The 22,810-nt window shown below is 30.1% G+C and overlaps 1 protein-coding gene across 1 annotated transcript in view; it reads left to right on the top strand.

The window, feature by feature from the left end:
• Nucleotides 1-22,810, top strand: part of Smp_126870 (putative nk-6 homeobox protein) — a gene marked incomplete at both ends in the record, with an annotated part of 44,758 nt that overhangs the window by 11,224 nt on the left and 10,724 nt on the right. The window contains 2 exons of the mRNA XM_018796681.1: nt 9,876-10,051; nt 22,516-22,797. Coding sequence (XP_018651799.1) covers nt 9,876-10,051; nt 22,516-22,797 — 458 coding nt within the window. The remainder of the gene's footprint in view (nt 1-9,875; nt 10,052-22,515; nt 22,798-22,810) is intronic.

Here is a 22,810-nt window from a genome sequence, read left to right as displayed (position 1 = left end):
CGCTTGTAGTGCCGTGCTTCAATAATAGTTCACTTCGATAACCGTTATTATACCAATCTTAACGGTGTATAATATCAGAAGGCAAAAGGAAGCGGCAACTGCATTTTTATTGATGAATGAAAAGATAATGCATAGTGGAGATGGCTGGGAAGCCAACTCAAGAGCAAAGCGAAAATAATGCATACTAAAGATGGCTGGGAAGCCAACTCGCTATGAGCAAGCATTACTCAATATTTATAATCAGACAAAAATGAATGACAGACATATGATGAATAGGATACGAAAGGCAAACATATACGCTCATATAAAAATACAGTCAAGGTTAATAAGCGAATAATGACTCTGATATATAGGTGAATTGGCTTGGCCAGTAACTAGAATGAAGTATATGGGCTTAACATATAAACCGATACTACGCGCTAACTTAGCTGTGCCAATTTTCTAAAGTACCTTCAACATCCCTTTATTTTCTTCTCCACATGTCATCGACATATCTTAATTGGACCTACAATCACGATTTCTCGCATCTCTTATTATACTTGAAGACATAGCTTTACTTCACACTTCCAGTTTTTCTTCTCTCAGATACAGATTAATAAGGTGACCATACTTTCTGTTGTAGTATTTGTCATAGTTATTGATGTTATTTGATGGACGACACATGGTCTATCCCCCTATATTGTTCCACTTAAGAGTTCGCATAAAATAAAATATAGAGACTTCAGGTTTGTGTTACTTCTGTCCCAAACTGTGTTAGCAATGTATTTTTGATTGGTTATAATTTCATCTTAGAAGTCAGGACGGTGCATTTTTATACTTCGTGGACAAATAAGGATGGTAAGACATTATTCCAGAAAATATTCATCAAATAATATTTTTCATCATCTCATAAATCCGATTTCCAACATTTCTTCTTGCTCTATCTAGAGTAATATTTTTATATTGCAGTCTATATCAGTTGAATCGTTATCAACATAGTTAGAGACTGTTTCAATAGATTGGTTCACACATATCTTTAAAGTTAACTAAATAAAGAAAATTATTTCTTGGTTGAGTAGCTACTTGAAAATATAATAATTATGAAGTTAATCCGATTCAGTAAGACTAGACTTTCATACATTACTTTCATTCAAATTTAAGTGTGAAGACTATTGATACAGTCCAGTTTTGTAAACCAAAGTAAAAATAGGATTCACACTTGTATCATAATCCGTTGAACTTGAATGTGCGTGCGATATTGTAGATTGACCGTAGTCAGATATTAACATCGTTGGGTTTCACATCACTGGTCTGGAGGTTTAGTGTTCATGTGGGATCAAAGGTATTGGATCCGAGTACCTTGTGTGGAATCGTGGATGTGATCTGTTGAGGGGTCCTATATTACTAAGAAGAAACGGTCTTTTATTCCTTCCATGTTTTCAATGGTGGTTTAACATTTATCAGTTCATGATTTCAATGAAATTCAACCATCTTCATAACCCTATACTGATACTTATCAGCAAAGCTTATGTACCATCTTTGTGAAACAAATGCCTCCCAAGATTTTCCAACTGTTTAGTGTACATATTTGCCACACATATCTAAAGGCCATAGCCTAGAACTAGTGTGGATTTGTTAAAGTTCACTAATGAAAGATAGATGGAACAGTTGTCCCAAATTTTCTACCTACAAACGATTCTATAAATGGTATCAGCTCTTAATGCAAAATACTTGTACAATATATCCATAAATTTGACATAGTTCTCAAATTAATCAACAAGTAAACAAGTTGAGAAAAACTCTCATTTATTGAAATGTTTATCACAATAACAATATACATGAGAATAATCTTGAGTGTTATTATGTACTTACTTCTGGATTCAATTGAAAATATTTCATTTTCTGGGTGTATATTAGCTCCTATAATCACTGCTCACTTCAGTAATACATATCATGTTAACAGACACCTTTATTTTTCAGTTTTAATTAACACCGATTATAATATGACTTAAATGGTCACACTTAAATTTCTTTAGTTTAAATATATTAAGAGTACAAAGAATAACCATATAAAGAATTAACAAATTACAATGGTGTCAATTGAAATTGACATACTAAATTATCTAAGTTTTCGATTAAATTATAATTACAACCTACATGTGTTTGTATATGTGAACATATACGAACTTGTAGATTTAAGAAGTGTTCATTTACTACATTGGTCGAATTAAACACAATTGGTCTTTTTTTCTTTTAATGCCAATGTATGTATGTCTACACGCACTACTACTACTACTAATAATAATAATAATAACAATAATAATAGTCATAATAATAATAATAGCCATAGTAATAATAATTATAACTGAAAACAATAGGTGTAGACACGTTTTATTATGGAAAAGTAATTGAGAATTAAGAATTATGATTATTCCAATATTGAATAAATATAATTTGATTTAATTAGTGACAGACTAATTAAAATAGTGATTTATATATCTGATTATAAGTTATCATAAGGGCATATATCACATAACCCATATATGCATACTCGTATACATATGTATATATACTACTATCATTTAAAAGAGCAAATTATGATCTAACGTTTTAACAGTTGTTCTTTATTGAACAATTATTTTTATTGTATCTGTTTACATGATTTTTAAAATATAGATTTTCAAAAAAAATATATATGTACGTACATACGTACCAAAAAAAATGTAAAATAGGGATAAATGTAATTCAGCAAATAAAGGGGATATTCATATCAATACTATAGGAAAGCATACATATATAAACACTTGTATACATACATAAAAAGATATGTGTTGTGGATAGTTTACAATTTCTAATGATCATTCTAATGACTTATTATCTTGTTGTGAGTACTGACAGCTGTTCATTGTCCATTTTTATTCTGTGTCATTATTCTATATTGTGAATATACAATCAAATCATCCATTACACTTAATTTAAGACTATATGCATATATAGTCAATGTAGAAACAAATTACAATACATGGTTTGTTCAAACTCGTATAATACACTATTTATATGCAAAAATACACTTTATATATGCTTACTCATACTCAATAATATATAAAAGATATACTTTCATAAATTATATTCTAACAATTGTTTAAGATTAGTCATGAATATAATTAAACTTACATGATTATTCATTTGCTATGATATTAGTACCTATTTATTGTTATTGTTAATTCGAATAATCAGCTGGTCAAATGATTAACTAATTAATAGTGATATATGTTTGCCATATGATTGAAATGTTAGTAATGTTACATAATCTACAAGTCAAATGTAACACCTGTACATCATTATATATTTCTTTGTTTGTTTTTATATATATATATTTGTTGATATATGCTGTATTGAGACCATATATTCTACGGACGTACTTTGATTTGTTCCAGCAACAATACTATTAGTTCTTAATAGTCAATCATTAACATTATGTTCATTCATTTGACTACGTTTATATAGTTCATAATAAGATTGTATATTTGTAATTAATTTTATAAAAGTGTATTATGAATAATAATAATTGATATGAAGTGATAAATAAATTCATACTGAATATAAATTGGTCACCAAATATATTCTATGACTAAAGCGAAATAGAATTATGTAAAGCAGTTGATGGATATTTTGTTATGAATTCAACTGTTACTTCAGATTATTGAATTATAATTATATTATACATCGGTGGTCTAGTGATTAAATCACTCAAGTTTAGTCAGTATGGGATTATGGAGATAGTTGAATTTCATTGAAATCATGAACTGATAAATGTTAAACCACCATTGAAAACATGGAAGGAATAAAAGACCGTTTCTTCTTAGTAATATAGGACTCCTCAACAGATCACATCCACGATTCCACACAAGGTACTCGAATCCAATACCTTTGATCCCACATGAACACTAAACCTCTAGACCAGTGATGCGACACTCAACGATGTTAATATCTGACTACGGTCAATCTACAATATTGCGCGACCATCTTGCATTATCTTCAGTGGGTTGAAGTTAAGCATTAACACCGTTGGATGTCGATTCAGTAATCCAGAGGTTAAGCATTCACGTGCAAGACTGAAGGTCCTAGCTTTGAATCCCGTGTGCGGAGTAGTGAGTGCACACTGCTTAGTGGTCTCATACTGGGGAGGTCGTCTAGTACTTCCAGGTTTTCAATGGTGGTTTAATATTAATCGGTTCATGTTTTCAATTATTACCGATAAGTGTTATTGAGCCCAAGATTTAAGCCCCAGGCTTCCTTCTGATTACTTACTATTAACTAACATTGAAAATGAGAAGTACACCACAATCTCCAGTTACTCAGATAAAACATCGCACTACAACCAGATCAACATAGTTTGACAAGTACTTAGAACCAGTTGACCTAGTGTATGTTACTACTTAGTGACCTAAGTGTTAAGTACTAGTTATATTATACTTTCATTCTGATTTTTAAATATGGTTCGTCAAATGTTAAATTCGGTATACGTTGTCAAAAGGTTTTTGAATTTGGTTGTCGCCATTATCCAACTTTGAACGGAGAATCAGTTAAAAATTAGTAGTATCCACCTTTTCATTTCCTTTAGTACTGGGAACAATTCAATAATGTGTATCCTTAACTTTACACAACGTGATACATATTACTTTTAAGTTTTGATGGAATTATCAACGCCTGAAGTTGGATAATGTAGAGTTTTTGTTAGGCTTTTCTCACGTGAACAAGTACAGAAAATTACAGTGAATTATCGTAGCACTAACAGCCGAGTTAATAGATGACGTTAATAGTATAGTAGTAATGTTACAGCATGCTGGCACATCTTACAAATGGGAAGAAATCTATCACTTCTAATCATATAAATTTATTCTAAGTAGCATACGATGCTTCAAAAATAGACTAAATCGCAAGTACAAATCAGTAATAGTGTGAGTATGGATTAGCTTTCAATCAGTATATATATGAGGATGTATGTACACCCTATCTATAACCAGAATTGACCTAATAGACCATTATTTTAAGTTTTATTATCAAGAATATTTAGAAATGTTTTTGCTGTAGTCAAAACTGAACGATTATCTTCGTGATTGTGATAATAATGATAAAAAATAAAATTACAGTCAACATATTCAGCTTAATCCCATCTCAATAATATAATGAGTTTTATTGAACAAGTAGATTTTTGTTTATTTAAATTAGGAAAGGAGAAAGGGAATTAGATAGTGACAGAAAACATGAAAAATGATGTTGAATTCATGTGAATTTTTGAAAAGATAATTAGAAAATCAAGGAAAAAAATTAAATGCTAATAAGACTAATACGAAAATATGATGAATGTGACTATCTTCTCAAAACATAATGAATAACTTTTACATATAGTTGAAATTATGAGTCAAGTGAAGCTTCGCCACCATGGAAAACTTGGAAGCACTGGACGGGATCGTGAATGCGCACTGCTGAGGAGTCCCACAATAGGACGAAACGGCTGTACAGTGCTTCCAGGTTTTTCATGGTGGTCTAGCTTCAATTGACTCACAATTTCAAGTATATGTAAAAATTACTAAAAATCTCCACGAACAACCCCCATATAATGAATAACTTGGAAATATTACATTGAAAATTATATTACAGATGTTTATATGATAAAAGGATAGATGAACTCCTTAAATGATATACAAAAGTTAGTATCCTCATAAACTGAAATAAACTTTTTAGCTGAGGAAATATAGTACAAGAAATAAGACATGATGAAGAATATATATTTATACTTATATAGTAGAAATGACATTCATATAATATAATAATAATAATATAATATAATAATATAATATCCTAATGAAGAAACAAATCCCATAGAGCAATAAATATCAGCAGTTTATTTTTTTTTTGTTCACCTATAAATCTGAAGATATTTGTAGCGATGAATTTATACAAACTAAAGAATATTATTTGATTACTAAATATGAAGTTTTACGCACACATATGTTCACATCGTTACTCAAATCCAACACGTTTTGCTTCAAACATGTGATCCACTGAGCAAGTGAGCCCATGTAGCTACTATTTCATTCAACAGAGACAATGTCTATACCACCATTAGTTATGGTTTTAATTATCTCACGCTGATACTTTGACTAACTGTTTCTAGATAATCGTTGCAGAATACACAGTTACCAAAAAAAATGATCGAAATTCAGTTCTCTTTCTTGACGAGATAATTAAAACTATAACTTACAATGCTACACTCCTCAAAAATGGATGAATATTATATACACCCAAGAAGATTTAAACTATGATAAAACAACAATCCATTATTCTTAGGTTTCCAATATTTCCTCATCTATTATTGTGGTGTATGCTACTTATGTCTGTCGACACAAGTAATATGTAACACCAGTCACAAGTTGAATGCCTGTTAAAAGAAGGTAGTGGAGATCATACTGAAGAAAACAGAAAGGGAAATATAAAGGAATCGAGAAATAAAAGAATCATGAAGGATGTAAAGGATAATTGATGGAAGATTTGCAAATGAAGTGTTTAATTTATTTGTAGGTATCATTACCAAGTTTTGATTTGATAATTTTGAATAAATTGAGCATTGGGTAGATTGTTATAAATAAATAATATATTTGTAATATCCCAATGAGTAGAAAAATTAGATTTTCTGACGTTTTGTGACTCAGTGTAAGCCACTTCTTCAGAGAATAAATAACCAAATTAACATTAATCCAAGTTTAAATAGTACAACGGAACAATCCAAGAATATTAGGTGATCAATCAAAAACAGGTCTGAATAAATCAATGTCACGTCATTTCATTGCGGTCAAGGTGATTCATAAGTGACATGTATGTAATTTTTGTTTGTATGTGTCCAGATTGATCTAGAAGGATTGATTTTTGGATAAAAATCACCAGTTGAAATAAAATTAAAAATCTTCTGCGGGAAGGTATAAATAATGACAAAGGTTCCTTTGATCATACTTGAGTTCAGAGGTGATTTATATTACAAGTACAGAAGTCATCGTATGTGTGTTTTCAACCAAGTCTGAAAATTTTGATTAATGAACACTTATAGTCTAAGTGAAGGACTAAGCATAAGTCGTCTAGAAATTGTGGCAAAAGATAACATTGAGTCAGTGAGTTGAAACACATCAAATCCCATTATGAATTTCAGTCAGTTATTGACAGTGCACTTGATTTGCCTAGCTCAGAAGTTTACAATAACATTATTATTATTAATACCAACTTTTAATTCACTTTAAATGTCAGATACAAACTGCTTGAATATCGAGAAATACATGTGAATATATGAAATCTGTGTAAATTTCTGTCATTATTTTCTCATGAAGTTTCCAACAAACAATGAACACAGTCTAAAGATTTTATGTGTGGCTTAATTATTAACTGGGGTTCCATTGTGAATCAAGCACCACTGAATTAAATTCAGTAAAATGTATATGATCAATTTATTAGTGACACAAGTTCAACTCGAACTGATGGACGATAACAGGAGGAGAGAGTTGTAAAGACGGTTGAAAATTGACGACAGCTTATCTCATAGAGTGCACTTATTTAGGTGAGCATTAGAAATCAATGACAAATTGACATCCGTTTTATTACAGTGTGAAGGTCCTCAATAGTATGAAACCGTCATACATACATAGATTGTTTTTGAAATCACTAGCCCCTTCAAGGTTCACATTAAGCTCATCCTTATATGGCATTATTAAAATTATAAATTTTTCATTGGTTCTTATTTTTTCCAAGGATAGTTTTCTGAATTTATCACTTATCTAAATGCTGAAATATCTGTCTACACTAACTTAAACAGTCCCATATATATACCGTTGACGGAACAATAATTAAGCGATTGAAACTTACATATAATTAAAATATACTAATGGACTATCTCAGTAACTTAACGAAACAATTAATTTCAGAAATACAATAAACACGTCATAAACGTTTGTTTGTATATCTATTTGAACAATAATAATAATAATAATAATAATAATGGTAATAATAATAATAACTACAGTTTCTTACTGTGTTTATTGACGATAATTAAATTTTATGCGATTTTATTTTTTACTCAAATGTAAACATTATTGTTTAAGTTAATAACAGTTCAACGGTCGACGTGTATTTTGTCACTGTTAATTGTCCGTTAATTCTTCATGTGTTTTTTTTAAAGTTGTCTGACATGATAACGTAAGCCGTAATAAGATAAGTGTAAATTATCACTAATAATAATGATTATTTAAAATTTACAACCGATATTGATCATTACATGGATATTGTGGGCTAATTGATTGAAACGATTATAATCAGTCATTAAAACAATGAAATAAAATGAGAGAAAAAAGAAAAGAAAACTTGTTGGATAGAAAAGCTTCTTGTTAATTACAAACAAATTAAATTTATAATAAACGGAAAGAGTAGGTTCTTCAAATAATTCACTAACTAAACAATATAGAATCATGATGTAAAAACCATTGTAAACTATTGAAAAGTTTGTGATAAACATGCAGATAGATACACCGAAATGAGTGAACTTTTCAATGTTCAAAAGAAACTCATTCTCATTAGTCGGATATTTAAATGATTGTTGAACGTCAGAGAGAACATGTAAGAGGATAAGAATGAAACGACATAGTTTTTATACAATGCAACTGATTTATTTCAAAAGATAATCATTCTGTATTTATTGGTTAACACATCTATTACTGGATTACCATAATGGATGGTATAATTTTAAGTTGTTTATCGATTTAAAAAGAAATGATAATTAATGTGCAAAAGCTTTTCATTGTACATTGGAATGTTGAATATATTTATTTTATTTAGATCTATAAAAAGAAATTAAATTTAAGAATTCCCTGTAAAAACGGTAGACGTAAAAATAATAAAGTATTCAAACTACCTTTTACTCTAGGTATGACTATAAAGCTTCCATAATTTGTATGTAATTGAGGGAATTATCGACAATTATTGTTTAACTTAATGTTATATTAAACAATTTTCACTTTTAAAAGCAGTAAATGGTTACATTTAAGTTTCAATATCATCCAAATAGTAGTTAATCGAATTTTAAAAAATATGATTAAATCACGTCGTTGTCTATCTACTACTTATTTTAATACCAGACAAAAAATATCCTGGGTTCGAATCTCGCGAGGCGGGATCGTTAAAAACCTGGAAGCACTGGACGGACATCTCGTCCTGGTATCGGACTTCTCAGTGGTCAGAATCCACGATCCCATACATGTGATTTGTACCTATGACCTTCAGTTTCAATCTCGAACGCTTAACCTCTAGACCACTGAGTATGCATCTAGTGGTGTTGATGTCTAACTCCAATCGATCCATGATCTTGCACAATCCTTCATCCATTATCTGGGGTAGATGCCTGTTTCTACTCAACAAGGACTGGATTCCACTAGTCACGGTTGCTCACTAGAACTGCAGGAAATCCATCTTGAAGACTGAGCGAAGATTATTAATCGATTGAAGTTAGACATTAACACCAGTGGATGTCGACTCAGTGATCTAGAGGTGCGTCAGACCGAAGGTCATGGGTTCAAATCCCATGTGTGGGATCGTGGTTGCTCACTGCTTAGGAGTCCCATACTAGGACGAGATGTCCGTCCAGTGCTTCCAGCTTTTCAATGGCGGCCTAGCTTAAATAGACTCATGAATTCAGTTATTAAAATTACCACAATCTCCAAAAAACCACCTTTCTGATAATATCTTGTTGTTGTTTATTTTACCATTTCGAATTATCGAACAAGTAGCTTTTATTATTTTAAGAAATTGATTAGTGGGTGATATTTATTCTTTTGTATCGATTTTTTTGTTCAAAGCAGAAAATACACTTAGTGCTATTGATAAAGATGGAAAAAAGAAGCATACACGTCCAACGTTTTCTGGCCAACAAATATTTGCATTGGAGAAAACATTTGAACAAACAAAATATTTAGCTGGTCCAGAAAGAGCTCGTTTAGCTTATTTCTTAGGAATGTCTGAAAGTCAGGTTAAAGTGAGTTATAATATAAAATTTTGAAATTTTGTAAATTATCGTTATTTCATATATAAAATTCCAGCCAGACAAGAAAAATGAAGGTTAAATATTTTCTTTGATCCTGAAATTTCAGTGGATTTTATAAAAAGATTATTACACAGAAAGTTCATTATTTCGCAACCATACACATTCTTTCTTCTTATTATTAATACCATTCTGGAATAACCTTGTATCTGTTAAAATCAACCTTGGCGGAAAGAAATCTGAAACACTGGAGTTCTGAATACTAAGGTTATCAAAGCTTGTTAAGCTATTACTGAATTACATAAATCTATAGGAACGTTAGTTTGTAGTATTGGCCGAGAATGTGACCAGCAAAGCTTGATCAGATCTAATGGACTAGACAAATATGACATTAGTCATGACTTAGTGATCAGTAAGTTGTAAATATTTTAGCCTTACAGAAGGTCAATAAATCCCCTAATATCTCAGAGGTAACTTCTCAGTTTGAAGAGCTGGGAGTTTCTGGTTTGAATCTACCTGAAGGCATCAGTTTCATTAGTGTGGTGGGTACACGTTGTTGGCAAGCGCCAAAAAACACGAAAACTAGGCACAAGGTTTATTATTGACTACCTCCAATTACCTGAATTAATGATAATAAATGTAACATATATAAATACCCGTTACTAGAAATTGTGTAACCGGACTTCATGCAAAATGATGGTAAAAGTTGATAATTAGGCCATATGTAATGTTACAGTAGAAGATCTCATTAGTTTCATTTACAGGTGAGGGTTATGTTCATCTCCATCTGTAAATTATGTATCATACTTTTCTATACACACCCAAGTAATAAACTGTTGTTGAAATAAACTACAATGGTTCAATACATCAGTAAACTAAAGACGATTAACCGATAGAAATCTTTTAGACGATACTATCCACTAAAGTTTTACATTCGTAATCTCGGTTATTTAACACATTATAGTCAGATAATTACGTCATAATATTTTTAGAAATTCTGAATATAAAAAGGAGACTGTATAGTAATCTACAAGACTACAGTTAAAAATCCTCACAAAATTTTTATTTTCTCCGTTTTTACCATCAAAATATTGTAATTTTAAATAGACAATCCAAAAGAAATGTATTTATTACTCTAACGTATTCATATAACCTATGTATTTGTTGTTCTCTGATTAACTCAACATATTTTATACCATTTAACTGATGTTAAGAGAAAACTTTTGATTCATAGTGAATTTATGTAACAGATTACATTAATGTATATTGAAATAAATTTTATTGTCAGAAGGGGATTTGGTGGAGATTTTAGTAATTTTAAAGTTGAAATCATGAGTCAATTGAAGCTAGATCACCATGGAAAACCTGAAATCTCGCGAGGCGGGATCTTGGATGGGCACTGCTGAGGAGTCCCACAGTAGGACGAAACGGCCGTCCAGTGATTCCAGGTTTCCATGGTTGTCTAGCTTCAATTGACTCATGATTTCAACTATAAATTTACTAAAACCTTGCACAAAACCCCTTTCTGATAATAATCATATGCTCACTAGTAACTAGCTTCAAAAAATAGTTCCTGGAGTTCTAGTAAGAGGCTATCACCACTGGAGTTCAACCGGGTCTGTTGTGAGGTAGTAACTCACTGAAGACAATGGCGGACGGTTGCCCAATTTCGTGGAATGGTTGAAGTTAGATATTAACACTTTTGGATGTCGGCTTATTGGTCTATAGGCTAAGCGCTCGCGTGCGAGACTGATAGATCCTAGGTTTGAATCTCGCGAGGCGGGATCTTGGATGAGCACTGCTGAGTAGTCTTACAATAAGATGAAACGGCCGTCCAGTGCTTCCAGGTTTTCCATGGTGGGTTAGGTTCAATTAACTCATGATTTCAACCACAAAATTTATTGTGTTGAAATTAAATAGAATGTTGGTGGTTATCTTTTTCGACTAAATATACAAGTCTGATTAGTGTGTGATATATATATGTAAACATTGAATACAAATCTGACAGCTGATTATTTTTATTCACAACTTTCAATGATTCAGTGTTTTATTTTTGTCAACAGAAGATAAATATTGATAATCTGATATGTGGCATAAAATATAGAAAATTATTAAAGTGTCTTATTTCAGTTATATAGTCTGTGACAAAAAGCTAGTAAATCTTTAATACTTCTGTCATTAAAAGAAAATAAGGATTAAGTTAAAAAAAAACTATATGTTTAGTAACTGAGACATTAATGGAATCAATTACTGGTACCTAAAATTAAAAATGAGGAATTATGTAACATTAAAACTGGTCTAAGATATAAAATCTTGGTACATACATCAGAATTGTAACCATAACAAAGCTGAGAAAAAACAAAAATTTGTCAGAGACATCAAAACGCAATCACCTAATACATGTATTGCATTGTTGATTATATCCTAATTTTGATAATTGAAATAATAACACCAGAATAGGTAAATATGTTTATATTCTCGTAAATTCAAACCACTTTCTTAGTTGAATGAATCTTGACAATTATTTTTGTTTGAAGATAGACTTTTGTTAAGGAATATTATTGTTTAGAGAATCTCTGGAACTAGGAAACACTGGGCTTCTCATTTGTTTTAGTTTCGTTCTCTACTCACTGATAAATTCATAGGTCTATTACCGAGGACGATACACAGAACTGCGGAGTCGAAATGATTCCCGTTCCAGACTTCAGTCCCTGTCAATTCTATTGGATTTTTGAGAAGTAAACGAAAATTAGTTGTCTTTTCCATGCTTCGAGCACGATTGATAAGGTACTATATTGTGCAATGACTAATTCTATAAATCCTGACGACTGGATTCAAACTCTGTAGTTCGAATGTATCATACTCTCTTCGAAACTTAAATCTCATTGATTCGACTCTGTTCTTTGGTCGTTTATGCTCACTCCTGAGAAGTATCAAACTAGTTTTTCATTCCTTATAGTTTTCAATAGTTCATTTTCATCATTTCATAAAAGAATCTATCTTAAAACTAAAATTACTTAGTGAATCCAGTTTGTAGAGTTATTATTCTAATAAACAGTTCAGTCAATTTTCAGTCATCAATATAATGCCATCTACAATTTGAACAGAAACCTAAAAATATTAACATGAATAAATAAGAAATATCCACTTACAAAATGTTAATAGATAGTGTTAAATTTAATTACTTAGGGATAAATATGGTATAACTAATTATATATATACTGTTCGAATGACATTCTGTACATCACCTGTCAAAAATATTCTTGTTTAACTAAAAGAATAAAATGACCACATCAATAGTTTAATGACAGTAAAATATACTTATCATTGATGAGAGTACGCATATGCCGTTTACATATCAATAGAATAGAATACTAATAACTTTATTAATGGTTTACAGATTGTTTAAATAAATTTTGATTTTCTTTCATAGTCTAGACGTAAAAATCTGACAATCAATAGAAAAGTGTATAATAATGTAGTGAAACTATGAGTTAGACCACCTCTTAAGTAGTAAATATTTCTTTATTTTACAAACCAATTAATTATATGCATTAGTAACAATAATATAATATTTTTTAATTGATTCATATGATGTACCCTATGTGAAAGATTTATGAAGATTTCATCATGTCATTCGTTTTAAAATGAGGCTTTTAAAATTAGTGACAAACGAATAAATATGGCTTATTTTTTTAAAAAAAGTTCATAGGAATTATAATGTACTAGACAGTGATGTACATAATTAACAAGCTTTTATGCATTAACTAACGTGTCATTTATACTATTCATTAAGCATATGCTTACTAATAGTTGGAATAAGTGTGGTTGACGATCATGACTTATTGAATGTGGTTGAATCTAATCTATTTTTAATTGGATAAACTTCCTAGTTGTTATCTGTGTTATGTGTAACTCTCATTGTGAAAAAAATAATAGATTTCCAAAATTCAATACTGTTACTAATTATAAGTAGAAGTGAATTAAATAATCACCCGAAGGAGTTGGTAATGATTGATTATTCAACTATTTTCTAACCTTTCTCATTAGTATCAACGTGTACGGTTGTCCAGAATGAAAAGACAAGGGACAAAGACTTGATTATTATCAATGTAGCTTTTATTTGTTGTGTTCATTTGCTAAAAATCCAGCATTCATCATAAATCCACCGTATAGTTATTATGACAACAAAACAACTCAAAGATATTATTAGATCCTTATTCAGTTATCATCATAGCAGTGGTCGAAAAAGTCCTGCTAAATCTCAGTCATTTTACTAAAATTGAAAAGGCATTCACATAATCGAAAATTTCGATTGCTTGTAACTTACATATTCATCAATAAAATCTGAGACATGCAATTGTGTTTATCACAATAGGTGATGTCTTAATTACCGTCAAAAGACCTATTTGTAAACTTCTAAACAGGATGGATAATAAGGTAACAAGATAAATATTTATTTTTAGCTGTAAACATTTTTGAAGTCTTTGGTCATAGTTTTTCAGCTATTCAAAGTTACGAACACAGATAATCATATTTGAAATATACGAATTCTTCTTAATAAAAACAGTTAATTATTTATACTTTTTATAGGAAAAACTAGATTATCTCATTTAATGATAATGAATGCACTCAATATATGACTATAGTTTAAAATTAATTTATATTCATATTGATATCGGAAAAGATTGATGAAGTTAGAATTCTAATGAAAAGCAGTACTATTAAATACATTGAAGTCAATTACTAAGTGAAATATTGCGTATTAGATATAGATATCAGTAAAAATATTCCATACTAATGATCTTCAGCAACTATCAAAGTGAACCTGAGAAAGTCAATTTACAACCAGCCAGGATATTTTCTTAATATAAATTAGTAATTTATTACATAAAAGCCTAAAAAGACTCGAAGTTTAGTTAAGATTAACAGTTAGGAGTTAAATTACCATTAGGTATCAGGGTTAGTGGTTGAGTTAGGGGTTCAGATTAGGCTTGGAAAATAGCGTTTACAATTAAAAGTCTTTAAAAAAAATCTAAGATACAAACGCTTTACACCTTTGTGTTGGTGAATATTTATGTAATTATTCCTTTGGTATTGTGTAACAAGGAACTTTATCACTAGATTTTTAAATTTGCGATCTTTTCTCCCGTCCTCACATATTTATCAGTTTTAAGCATCTGAGTAAAAAAAACAACGATAGTATTTTCTTAGGTTCTAAACAGATACATGCTATCTATCATTGAGTTTTGAATTATACTTGGATATATTAAAATTATTTTTGTTGAAGGCGAAAAGGAGGAAAGAATTACTTTCCCCCAATTTTTTTAATAACATCATTTTAAATTATTTAAATGTGGTGATTGGGTGTATTTGACAGAAAACGCTGCACCCAGGTATCGATCTATTTGTCACTCACCAGCAAGGTTTAAACATAATCTAAAGTAAATTTATTCTCTTTGATGGGTTCGATCCCGTGTCACCTAGGAATACAGATGTACCTCTAACATTGTGTGATAACAGGTACTTCTTGCCCACTGGTACCAAATAGGAAGAAATTCAGGTCTACGGTTCCCCACTGGTTACCTTTAACTGTTTCATACCTCAACACCGTGTACATGACATTAAATCGCTTACATCATTGGCCAAATTGTAATTTGATCAGTAGAATTCAGTTAACACCAATAATAATATGAGACTACTCATTACTCATTGATCAATCGACCGATTATTGAATAATGATCGATTTTATGTTCTTCTTTGATTTTGTTCATTGTTCATTAAAATTTTCACATTTAATCTAATAGTCAAATATTTACCAACATTAAAGTCAAGTTTATTGGGCAATGTTATTAGTTTGAATAATTTTTTCTGGTTAGCGTTCTTTTAGAGAGTTAATTTTTTAAGGGATGGGGTCGCTAACCCCATACCCAACCCTCCTCCTTTATCCGGGCTTGGGACCGACAGTAGAACTCGGAGGGGCTACATGCGGAATTAAGAAATGTTATTAAGATACAAATTATAAATACGTTTAACTATCTAATAAACATTTTGTTTATTGAAAAACATTCAACGTTTCGATACTAAGCTCTTCATTATAATGAATAATAAAACTATATTTCCATAGAAAATTAAATAATCACGAAAAAACGGTGGGTGAAATAATTTCGAAACTGTTCTATATATATATATATATATATATATATATATATATATAGGAAGAGAGAGTTTATTTCTTTCAAATGTTATGCACATAAATGAAATCCGTATTCCTCCCATTTATACCTTATAAGTAAACCATTCTTAGTTTTAAGTTACCAGTTTTATTTCTAAACACAATTATCATTTGTATGTTATGAATTTCATAACGTTAATATTAGTCGTTATATATATGAAATAACGGAGAGACTATAATTTATAGACGAGCCAATCAGAAGCGTTTGAGGGATTTCAAGGTCACAGCGCCAATTTCAGAACCTAATGCTCATGTACAATCGGTCCACAGAGGATTTTAGAGAAAACGTGACAATTAAACCGCTACAATAAATGGGACTACTAAGAAGTCCCTTTATTTGCAATCGCGGCAATCAATTGACTTGTAGACCTTGCGCAGACTACCATGATGATGTGATCTTTCGATGCAATATATGTTAGAGGAGGAAGTCTGCTAGAGTAGGAACTTTTTTCTCTCTATCCAGATTGAGACTAAGGCAAATTATAATAACTGCTGTGAACTGTATAATAAAAACACCAGTATTATTGGCTGCAATATTCTCAGATGTTACTGAAGCTTCAGCTATTCAGAAGTATGAGTTCTTTTAGGGATATATGCGTAATAAAAATGACAAACTTACACAACCGAAGTACATACAAAGAATATTGAAGCTATGTGGTCGAGGCTGAGAGAGATTTTTTGGCCTTATCATGGCTCCAGAGACCGAGTATTATGGAGCCATATGGATGAGTTCTTCTACCTTATGCATTACGATTTTAGAACCTTTGAACCTCTTTCTATCCTCGACAAGTTTTTGGACCATGTAAAAGAAGTGTACCCACTCTAATTCTTTGGTGTTGTATAACATATTTTAGTCTATACTAACTGTCTTCTGATTGGCTAGTATTTCTCAAGAATACTTAAGATTCGTTCAAAGGTCGTCCGACATAACATTATCTTCTCGGAAACTTTTTATCACTGTAAATTTAATAGACTATAAAAATATTTCTTGGTTAAATAAAATTTTACATTTAAGGTTGATAAGTTCATCTAACCTCTTAATAGTATGTGCAGGGAGTCTTCTTTTAAGAAATTTAAAGCAATTAGTCCCTTTAATAACAAGTATATGTGTGATCAGATTGTTCAAAATGTATTGCGCTAATATACCACATAGTTCGGATAATCTTCGTCTTCTTATTACACTATCTAAATAAAATTTATCACTTTAACCTCACTATACTTTATCTTTAGTAAACTATTCTATGTATATAATAAATGAATCTTATTATTTTCAAATCATTTTTCTGAAAAATTTTTACATTTATATCAACTGTTATTCTGTTCATGTTTGTCAACCTTAATCGCATACTAGTTTTTCAAAAAAAGAAACGTTACATTCAATACCCAATTTGAACTTAAAACATAATTATCCTTCTCATTCATTCGTAATAATGTGACTGGTCATATATATATATATATATATATATATATATATAGTTGTAGTGGCATACAAACTTTTTTAAGAATAGAAAGTTCTAATTCATGTCCAAATAATTTATCCCTTCGACAGGATCCAATTGGAACAATGATAGTGTAATAATTATGACATGATGCCGTATATTTAAAATTTATATTCGAAAATAATGAGCAGATTAACAAAAATGACAGGATAACAAAAACAATGCAGAATACAAGTCAACTAAATAACTATTAAACAAGGAAAATATAGTAAAGTGGGAGGAGAAATTAAAAGTGATTGGTCAAAAGAAGAAAACAAGATACAACAGTATCAATGTTAATATAATGACCATTATATATATATGCTCATAGTGGTTGAAATTTTCACTAGAAGTTAGGATGATGTCTTGTTTGTTTAAATATTGTATTTGTCATTGTTTCTGATGAACATTTCAACAACCACCACACATCATAAACAGCTGTATATATGCATAGTCCTTTTGTGTTCATTTCAATATCTTAATCCATCCTTCTCTATTATATCTATCGTATCTTTAAAAAGAGAGAGAAATTTGCATATTGTTACTATTGATTCATTTATTTCTAGAAAGAGAGAGAGCGAGAACAAACAATAAGGCGAATAATAATAACAATAGGGATTAAGACAAACACTTACAACATTATAATATAAATGATCATTTAAAATTTATTCAGTGAAAGTTTTGTTTTTGATTAGTCAATGTAAAGATGATCATTTGATTTAAAAGAAAATAATGCTAATATATTAGTAGTAGTAACAATTATTTTAAAAAAAAGTTAAATGTTTTCTCTTACCGACGAGAACTAAAAGTTGCAAACAAAAACTAACAAGAGAGCAAAATGAAAAGGACCAAAACCTAAAATATCAACAACTAATATTGTGTGTTTTATTTAGTTTAAGTAAGTTAAACGTACAATTAGAGTGAAATTATTATTTTACCTTTCTAAATACAAGAATTTATGAACTAACAATACACAGAAATACATATTGTACTTCGTCTAGATCATATAAGACATATGTTATTGAATATTTATTCTATAACTGGAAACTATTTATTTGTTTATGGTTAACCATTATAGCTAATCTCATTCTGATATCGATTTCCCATGTTCTATAAAATACGATTACGTGACAAAAAAACCCAGATAAGTTAACCTGAAGCTCTTAAAGACGGATTATATTCTTTAGATTTTCTGAGAGAGAGAGAGAGAACAAGAATGAAGATTTCAGCAGTACCAAACCATTATTTTTAACCTTTTTATGGTAGTAATGTAGTGAATAAGAACACGAGTGGGGACAATCGAATGTATTTAAGCACAAACTACAGACTAACCATACAGTGAACAGTTAATTTGCAAAATAATAATCAATTGTCTCAATCTTAACTGTTCCTTCTGCAAATATCAGTCCGTCTTCTCTGATTTCATTGTTCATGCATTTTCGTACCGATTGAGCTTCATTTCTGTTTTTTCCTTATCGATCTTCTGCCAAAATACATTCTATGTCTGACCATCACCATATGCTATGTATGTAGATATAAGTAGACCACACCACAGTAAAGGGAAATGTATACATAAGATTTATAATCTAATGATTCTCCAATGTACTTTTTATATACCGGTCTTAACTGAAATTTTTAAAGGAATAATTAAGATTTAAATTGTCGAAGATAAATAATGGACAAATTCTATTTTTCATTACATATTCACTCAGTTTTATGAGTAATATATTCATGATATAACGTTTGTTTCGATGTCTGCGTGATAACTTTTTTGTAATTCAGTGATCGTATAACGTCTACAGTCATGGTTAAAGACCTATTAATTATTGTGGTTATTATGTATATTCATCTGTCAAATTGCAAACGTGGCCAAAAACGAGACAAAGTCTCCTCCGTTTTAGATGATTCCTGGGATGGTGTCAGGCACAGGCGGAAGCTGATTTTAAATCAAATTGATGTTCACAAACTTCTCAACCAAATAAGAATATCAATATGATGACAGCCATAAAAATAACCTATGACAATTGTCTTTCATGCACTCAGAGCTCAATTCCTGTGAAAATATGTATTCTAACCTTAAAACCATTTGAAATCGCGTTAAACAAATCAAACCAAATTTGTTTAAGGACATCACTGAGTAAAGCGCTTTTTAACTAGTCAGATTACCACGTTATTAAACATCACTTGTACAAATCGAGGATAAAGCAAAAAAGATTATAAGTTTAGGCGTAGTTATGAAGGCTGTAGAATTCTTACAGTTTGATTCATGAACTGATCTTGGTTAGGTCGCCATCGGAAACCTATAGTCACTGGATGGCCGACTCATCTTCATACTAGAATTCTTTTGCGGTCTATACGTCAAGTGTTTGAGCTTGGTGTCCAAAGTTTTGATTATGATTCCCTATTGCGAGTTCGTGAGTACTTTCTGTTCATAAATCCCATATTAGGATGAAACCACCGTCCAGTTCTGTCAGGTTTACAACAGTTGTTTAACAGAAATCTTTTCGTGATTTCAATGAAATCAAACGATCTCTACAACCTATACCAACAATTAAATATTTTTATCTTTCTCAATAAGAACTCAAAAAATAGATATCACCAGTTAAGTGACATATTTACTGAGTCACTCAATTCATCTTCTGAAAATATTAATACAACCAAAAACTTAAACAAAGTGCATTTCACATGAAAGCATCAAAAGCATATTCACTTATGAAAAATGAAATAATTTAACAAGTAAACAGATGGAAGAGAAGAGTTGATTTTTAAAGAAAGAAGAATAAAGCCATTAATCAGAAGTGTATTCATGTATATAAGAGATTTTATAATTATTCATTTATCCTGATTTAATAATAATAATAGTGACAATAATAATAATAACTGGTTATAACAATAATAATAATAATAACAGAAATAGTGATATTATATTCAATCTACTAAGTGTATAAATTAATTTATTGGTTTATATGACAAGTTTATTCCAAGTTTTCTTTAAACTTCAACAAGACAATAAGAAGAAGGAAACCTACGCAAATAATAGTAACAAATAAGAGGAAAGAAAAAGAGAAAGGGGTTCCTCGTTTGTCTTTGTTTTGTTTAACAACTTTTATATCTCATTTATTATGGATAAATATATAAATATATATATATATATATATATATATATATATATATATATATCATGTTCAGAGAAACACTGGTTATAATAAGATTTGGGCAGGATGTTTTTTTTAATTTCAATCTTTCCATTGTATTTAAAAGGACAGATTGATTTCAAATAAATTGAACATGATTATATGTAGGATTAGCGTTTCTTTCTTTTATACGGTAATGATCATAACAATGATGAGCACACCTTCATGAAATATGGAAAATTAAAAATATTCTAACATAAATTTTCAAAAAAAACATCCTTATTATCATCTTTTGTTAAATATGACCTGTGTTTTATTAAATTAATGAGATAAATGTTCCAGTCGGTTTTGTTATTCTCTTCTATATAAAAGCATATTAACATTAATATATTATCTGTTATTATTATTTCTTTTATAACTATTGCCGTAAAACATAATTAAAACTAGTTCACACCCTATTTTCAGGCTATGCATGCTCAAATTTATTAATGGACACAAAAGATGTTTTTCTAAATAAAGAAATCAAAAACTGAAAAGTGTTGACCTTGTTTTTATACTGATAAATGATGTATGATTAGGGGTAGGCTTATCAAGCAAAACGTGAGATAAAAAACAGAACGATTAAATTGTCCCACTAAAGGATTCTTAGTGAATAACGCGTTGAGTATTTGAAGTGATAGTTATTAGATCGAAGTACATCCAACAGACGAGTTCTTAATAAGGCTAAATACATGTCCAAAGGGTTCTATTACTATCCACTATTGGACTTCACTTACAAATCTTATGACTTGATGACAATATCGTACCGGTTCCCTCAGGACACACTTATCCAAAAAGGGATTGATTAGTTGTAGTCCTTAATATCAAGAACGGGAAGATTCAAAACCTTATAAATGAAAATAAGAGAACCGTTTGGTTAGAATGTTAGAAACGATTAGACAAATATTTTAATAGTTACTCTAATTCTCCTGTTAGTAGAAATAAATAATAACTTATAGAATCATGAATCTATTTCATAATATTCTTATAAGTTCAATTTGCGAATTTCCTCTAACTTACGAGTTTATAGAATTGAACGTTATGACAAAGACATTCTTAATATTAGAAACTTAATTGACGATAGTTATAGTATTCACTCAAATAGGATAAGCTTTTTTAATAAAAGAATACCTGTACGTTTGTATTAGTTTATACATAATAACTTCTATGCGGAATAGGAGCATCATTGAAAAGACAGATATGTATTACGTAATCGAAATATACTGGGATATTTCCTACCTCATCAACTTTGCTCACCATAAATTAGAATTTCAAAAACTATTCATTTCAGTCATATTGACTTCAGTTTATACTTAATTTTACTTTAACAGTAATGAACATGATAATTTGCTTGCTCTCTAGTCTCACTAGTCTATAGTTACAAAGCATAAACGGATCTATAGGTAACTGAATAAGAAGTATGTTCCGCTATAATTAATGGATAATCCTTATAATATATATAAATAAGCTCGAACCAAACTGGCTAGTAAAGCATTAAAATTAATTTCTAAATATTTTCTATCATCAAATTATCTTGAAATCAAAACACAATTTTTCATTTTATCTTTCAAGGTATGGTTTCAAAATAGACGAACAAAATGGCGAAAAAAGAATGCAGCTGAAATGATGTCAAGTAGATCTAATCTGTTCACAGAAAATCCAACATCTAATTTAACTACTAATGCTGTACAATTAGCTAGTGGTGATTATGATCATACGGATTTAGGAAGTGAAAGTATGAGTGGAGATGATTGTTTTTCATCTGATGATGTAAATATGACTAGGCCAGAATCAAATCATTTGCCGTTAGAACAAAATTATCAATCGGAAATGGATAATGAGCAAAAACGTAATGTAAATTTCTCTA

This window comes from Schistosoma mansoni, chromosome 4 (assembly GCF_000237925.1).
Source record: "Schistosoma mansoni strain Puerto Rico chromosome 4, complete genome".
NCBI lineage: Eukaryota > Metazoa > Platyhelminthes > Trematoda > Strigeidida > Schistosomatidae > Schistosoma > Schistosoma mansoni.
The sequence above is the reverse complement of the archived record's forward strand: the minus strand, read 5'-3'. Positions and strand labels throughout refer to the sequence as shown.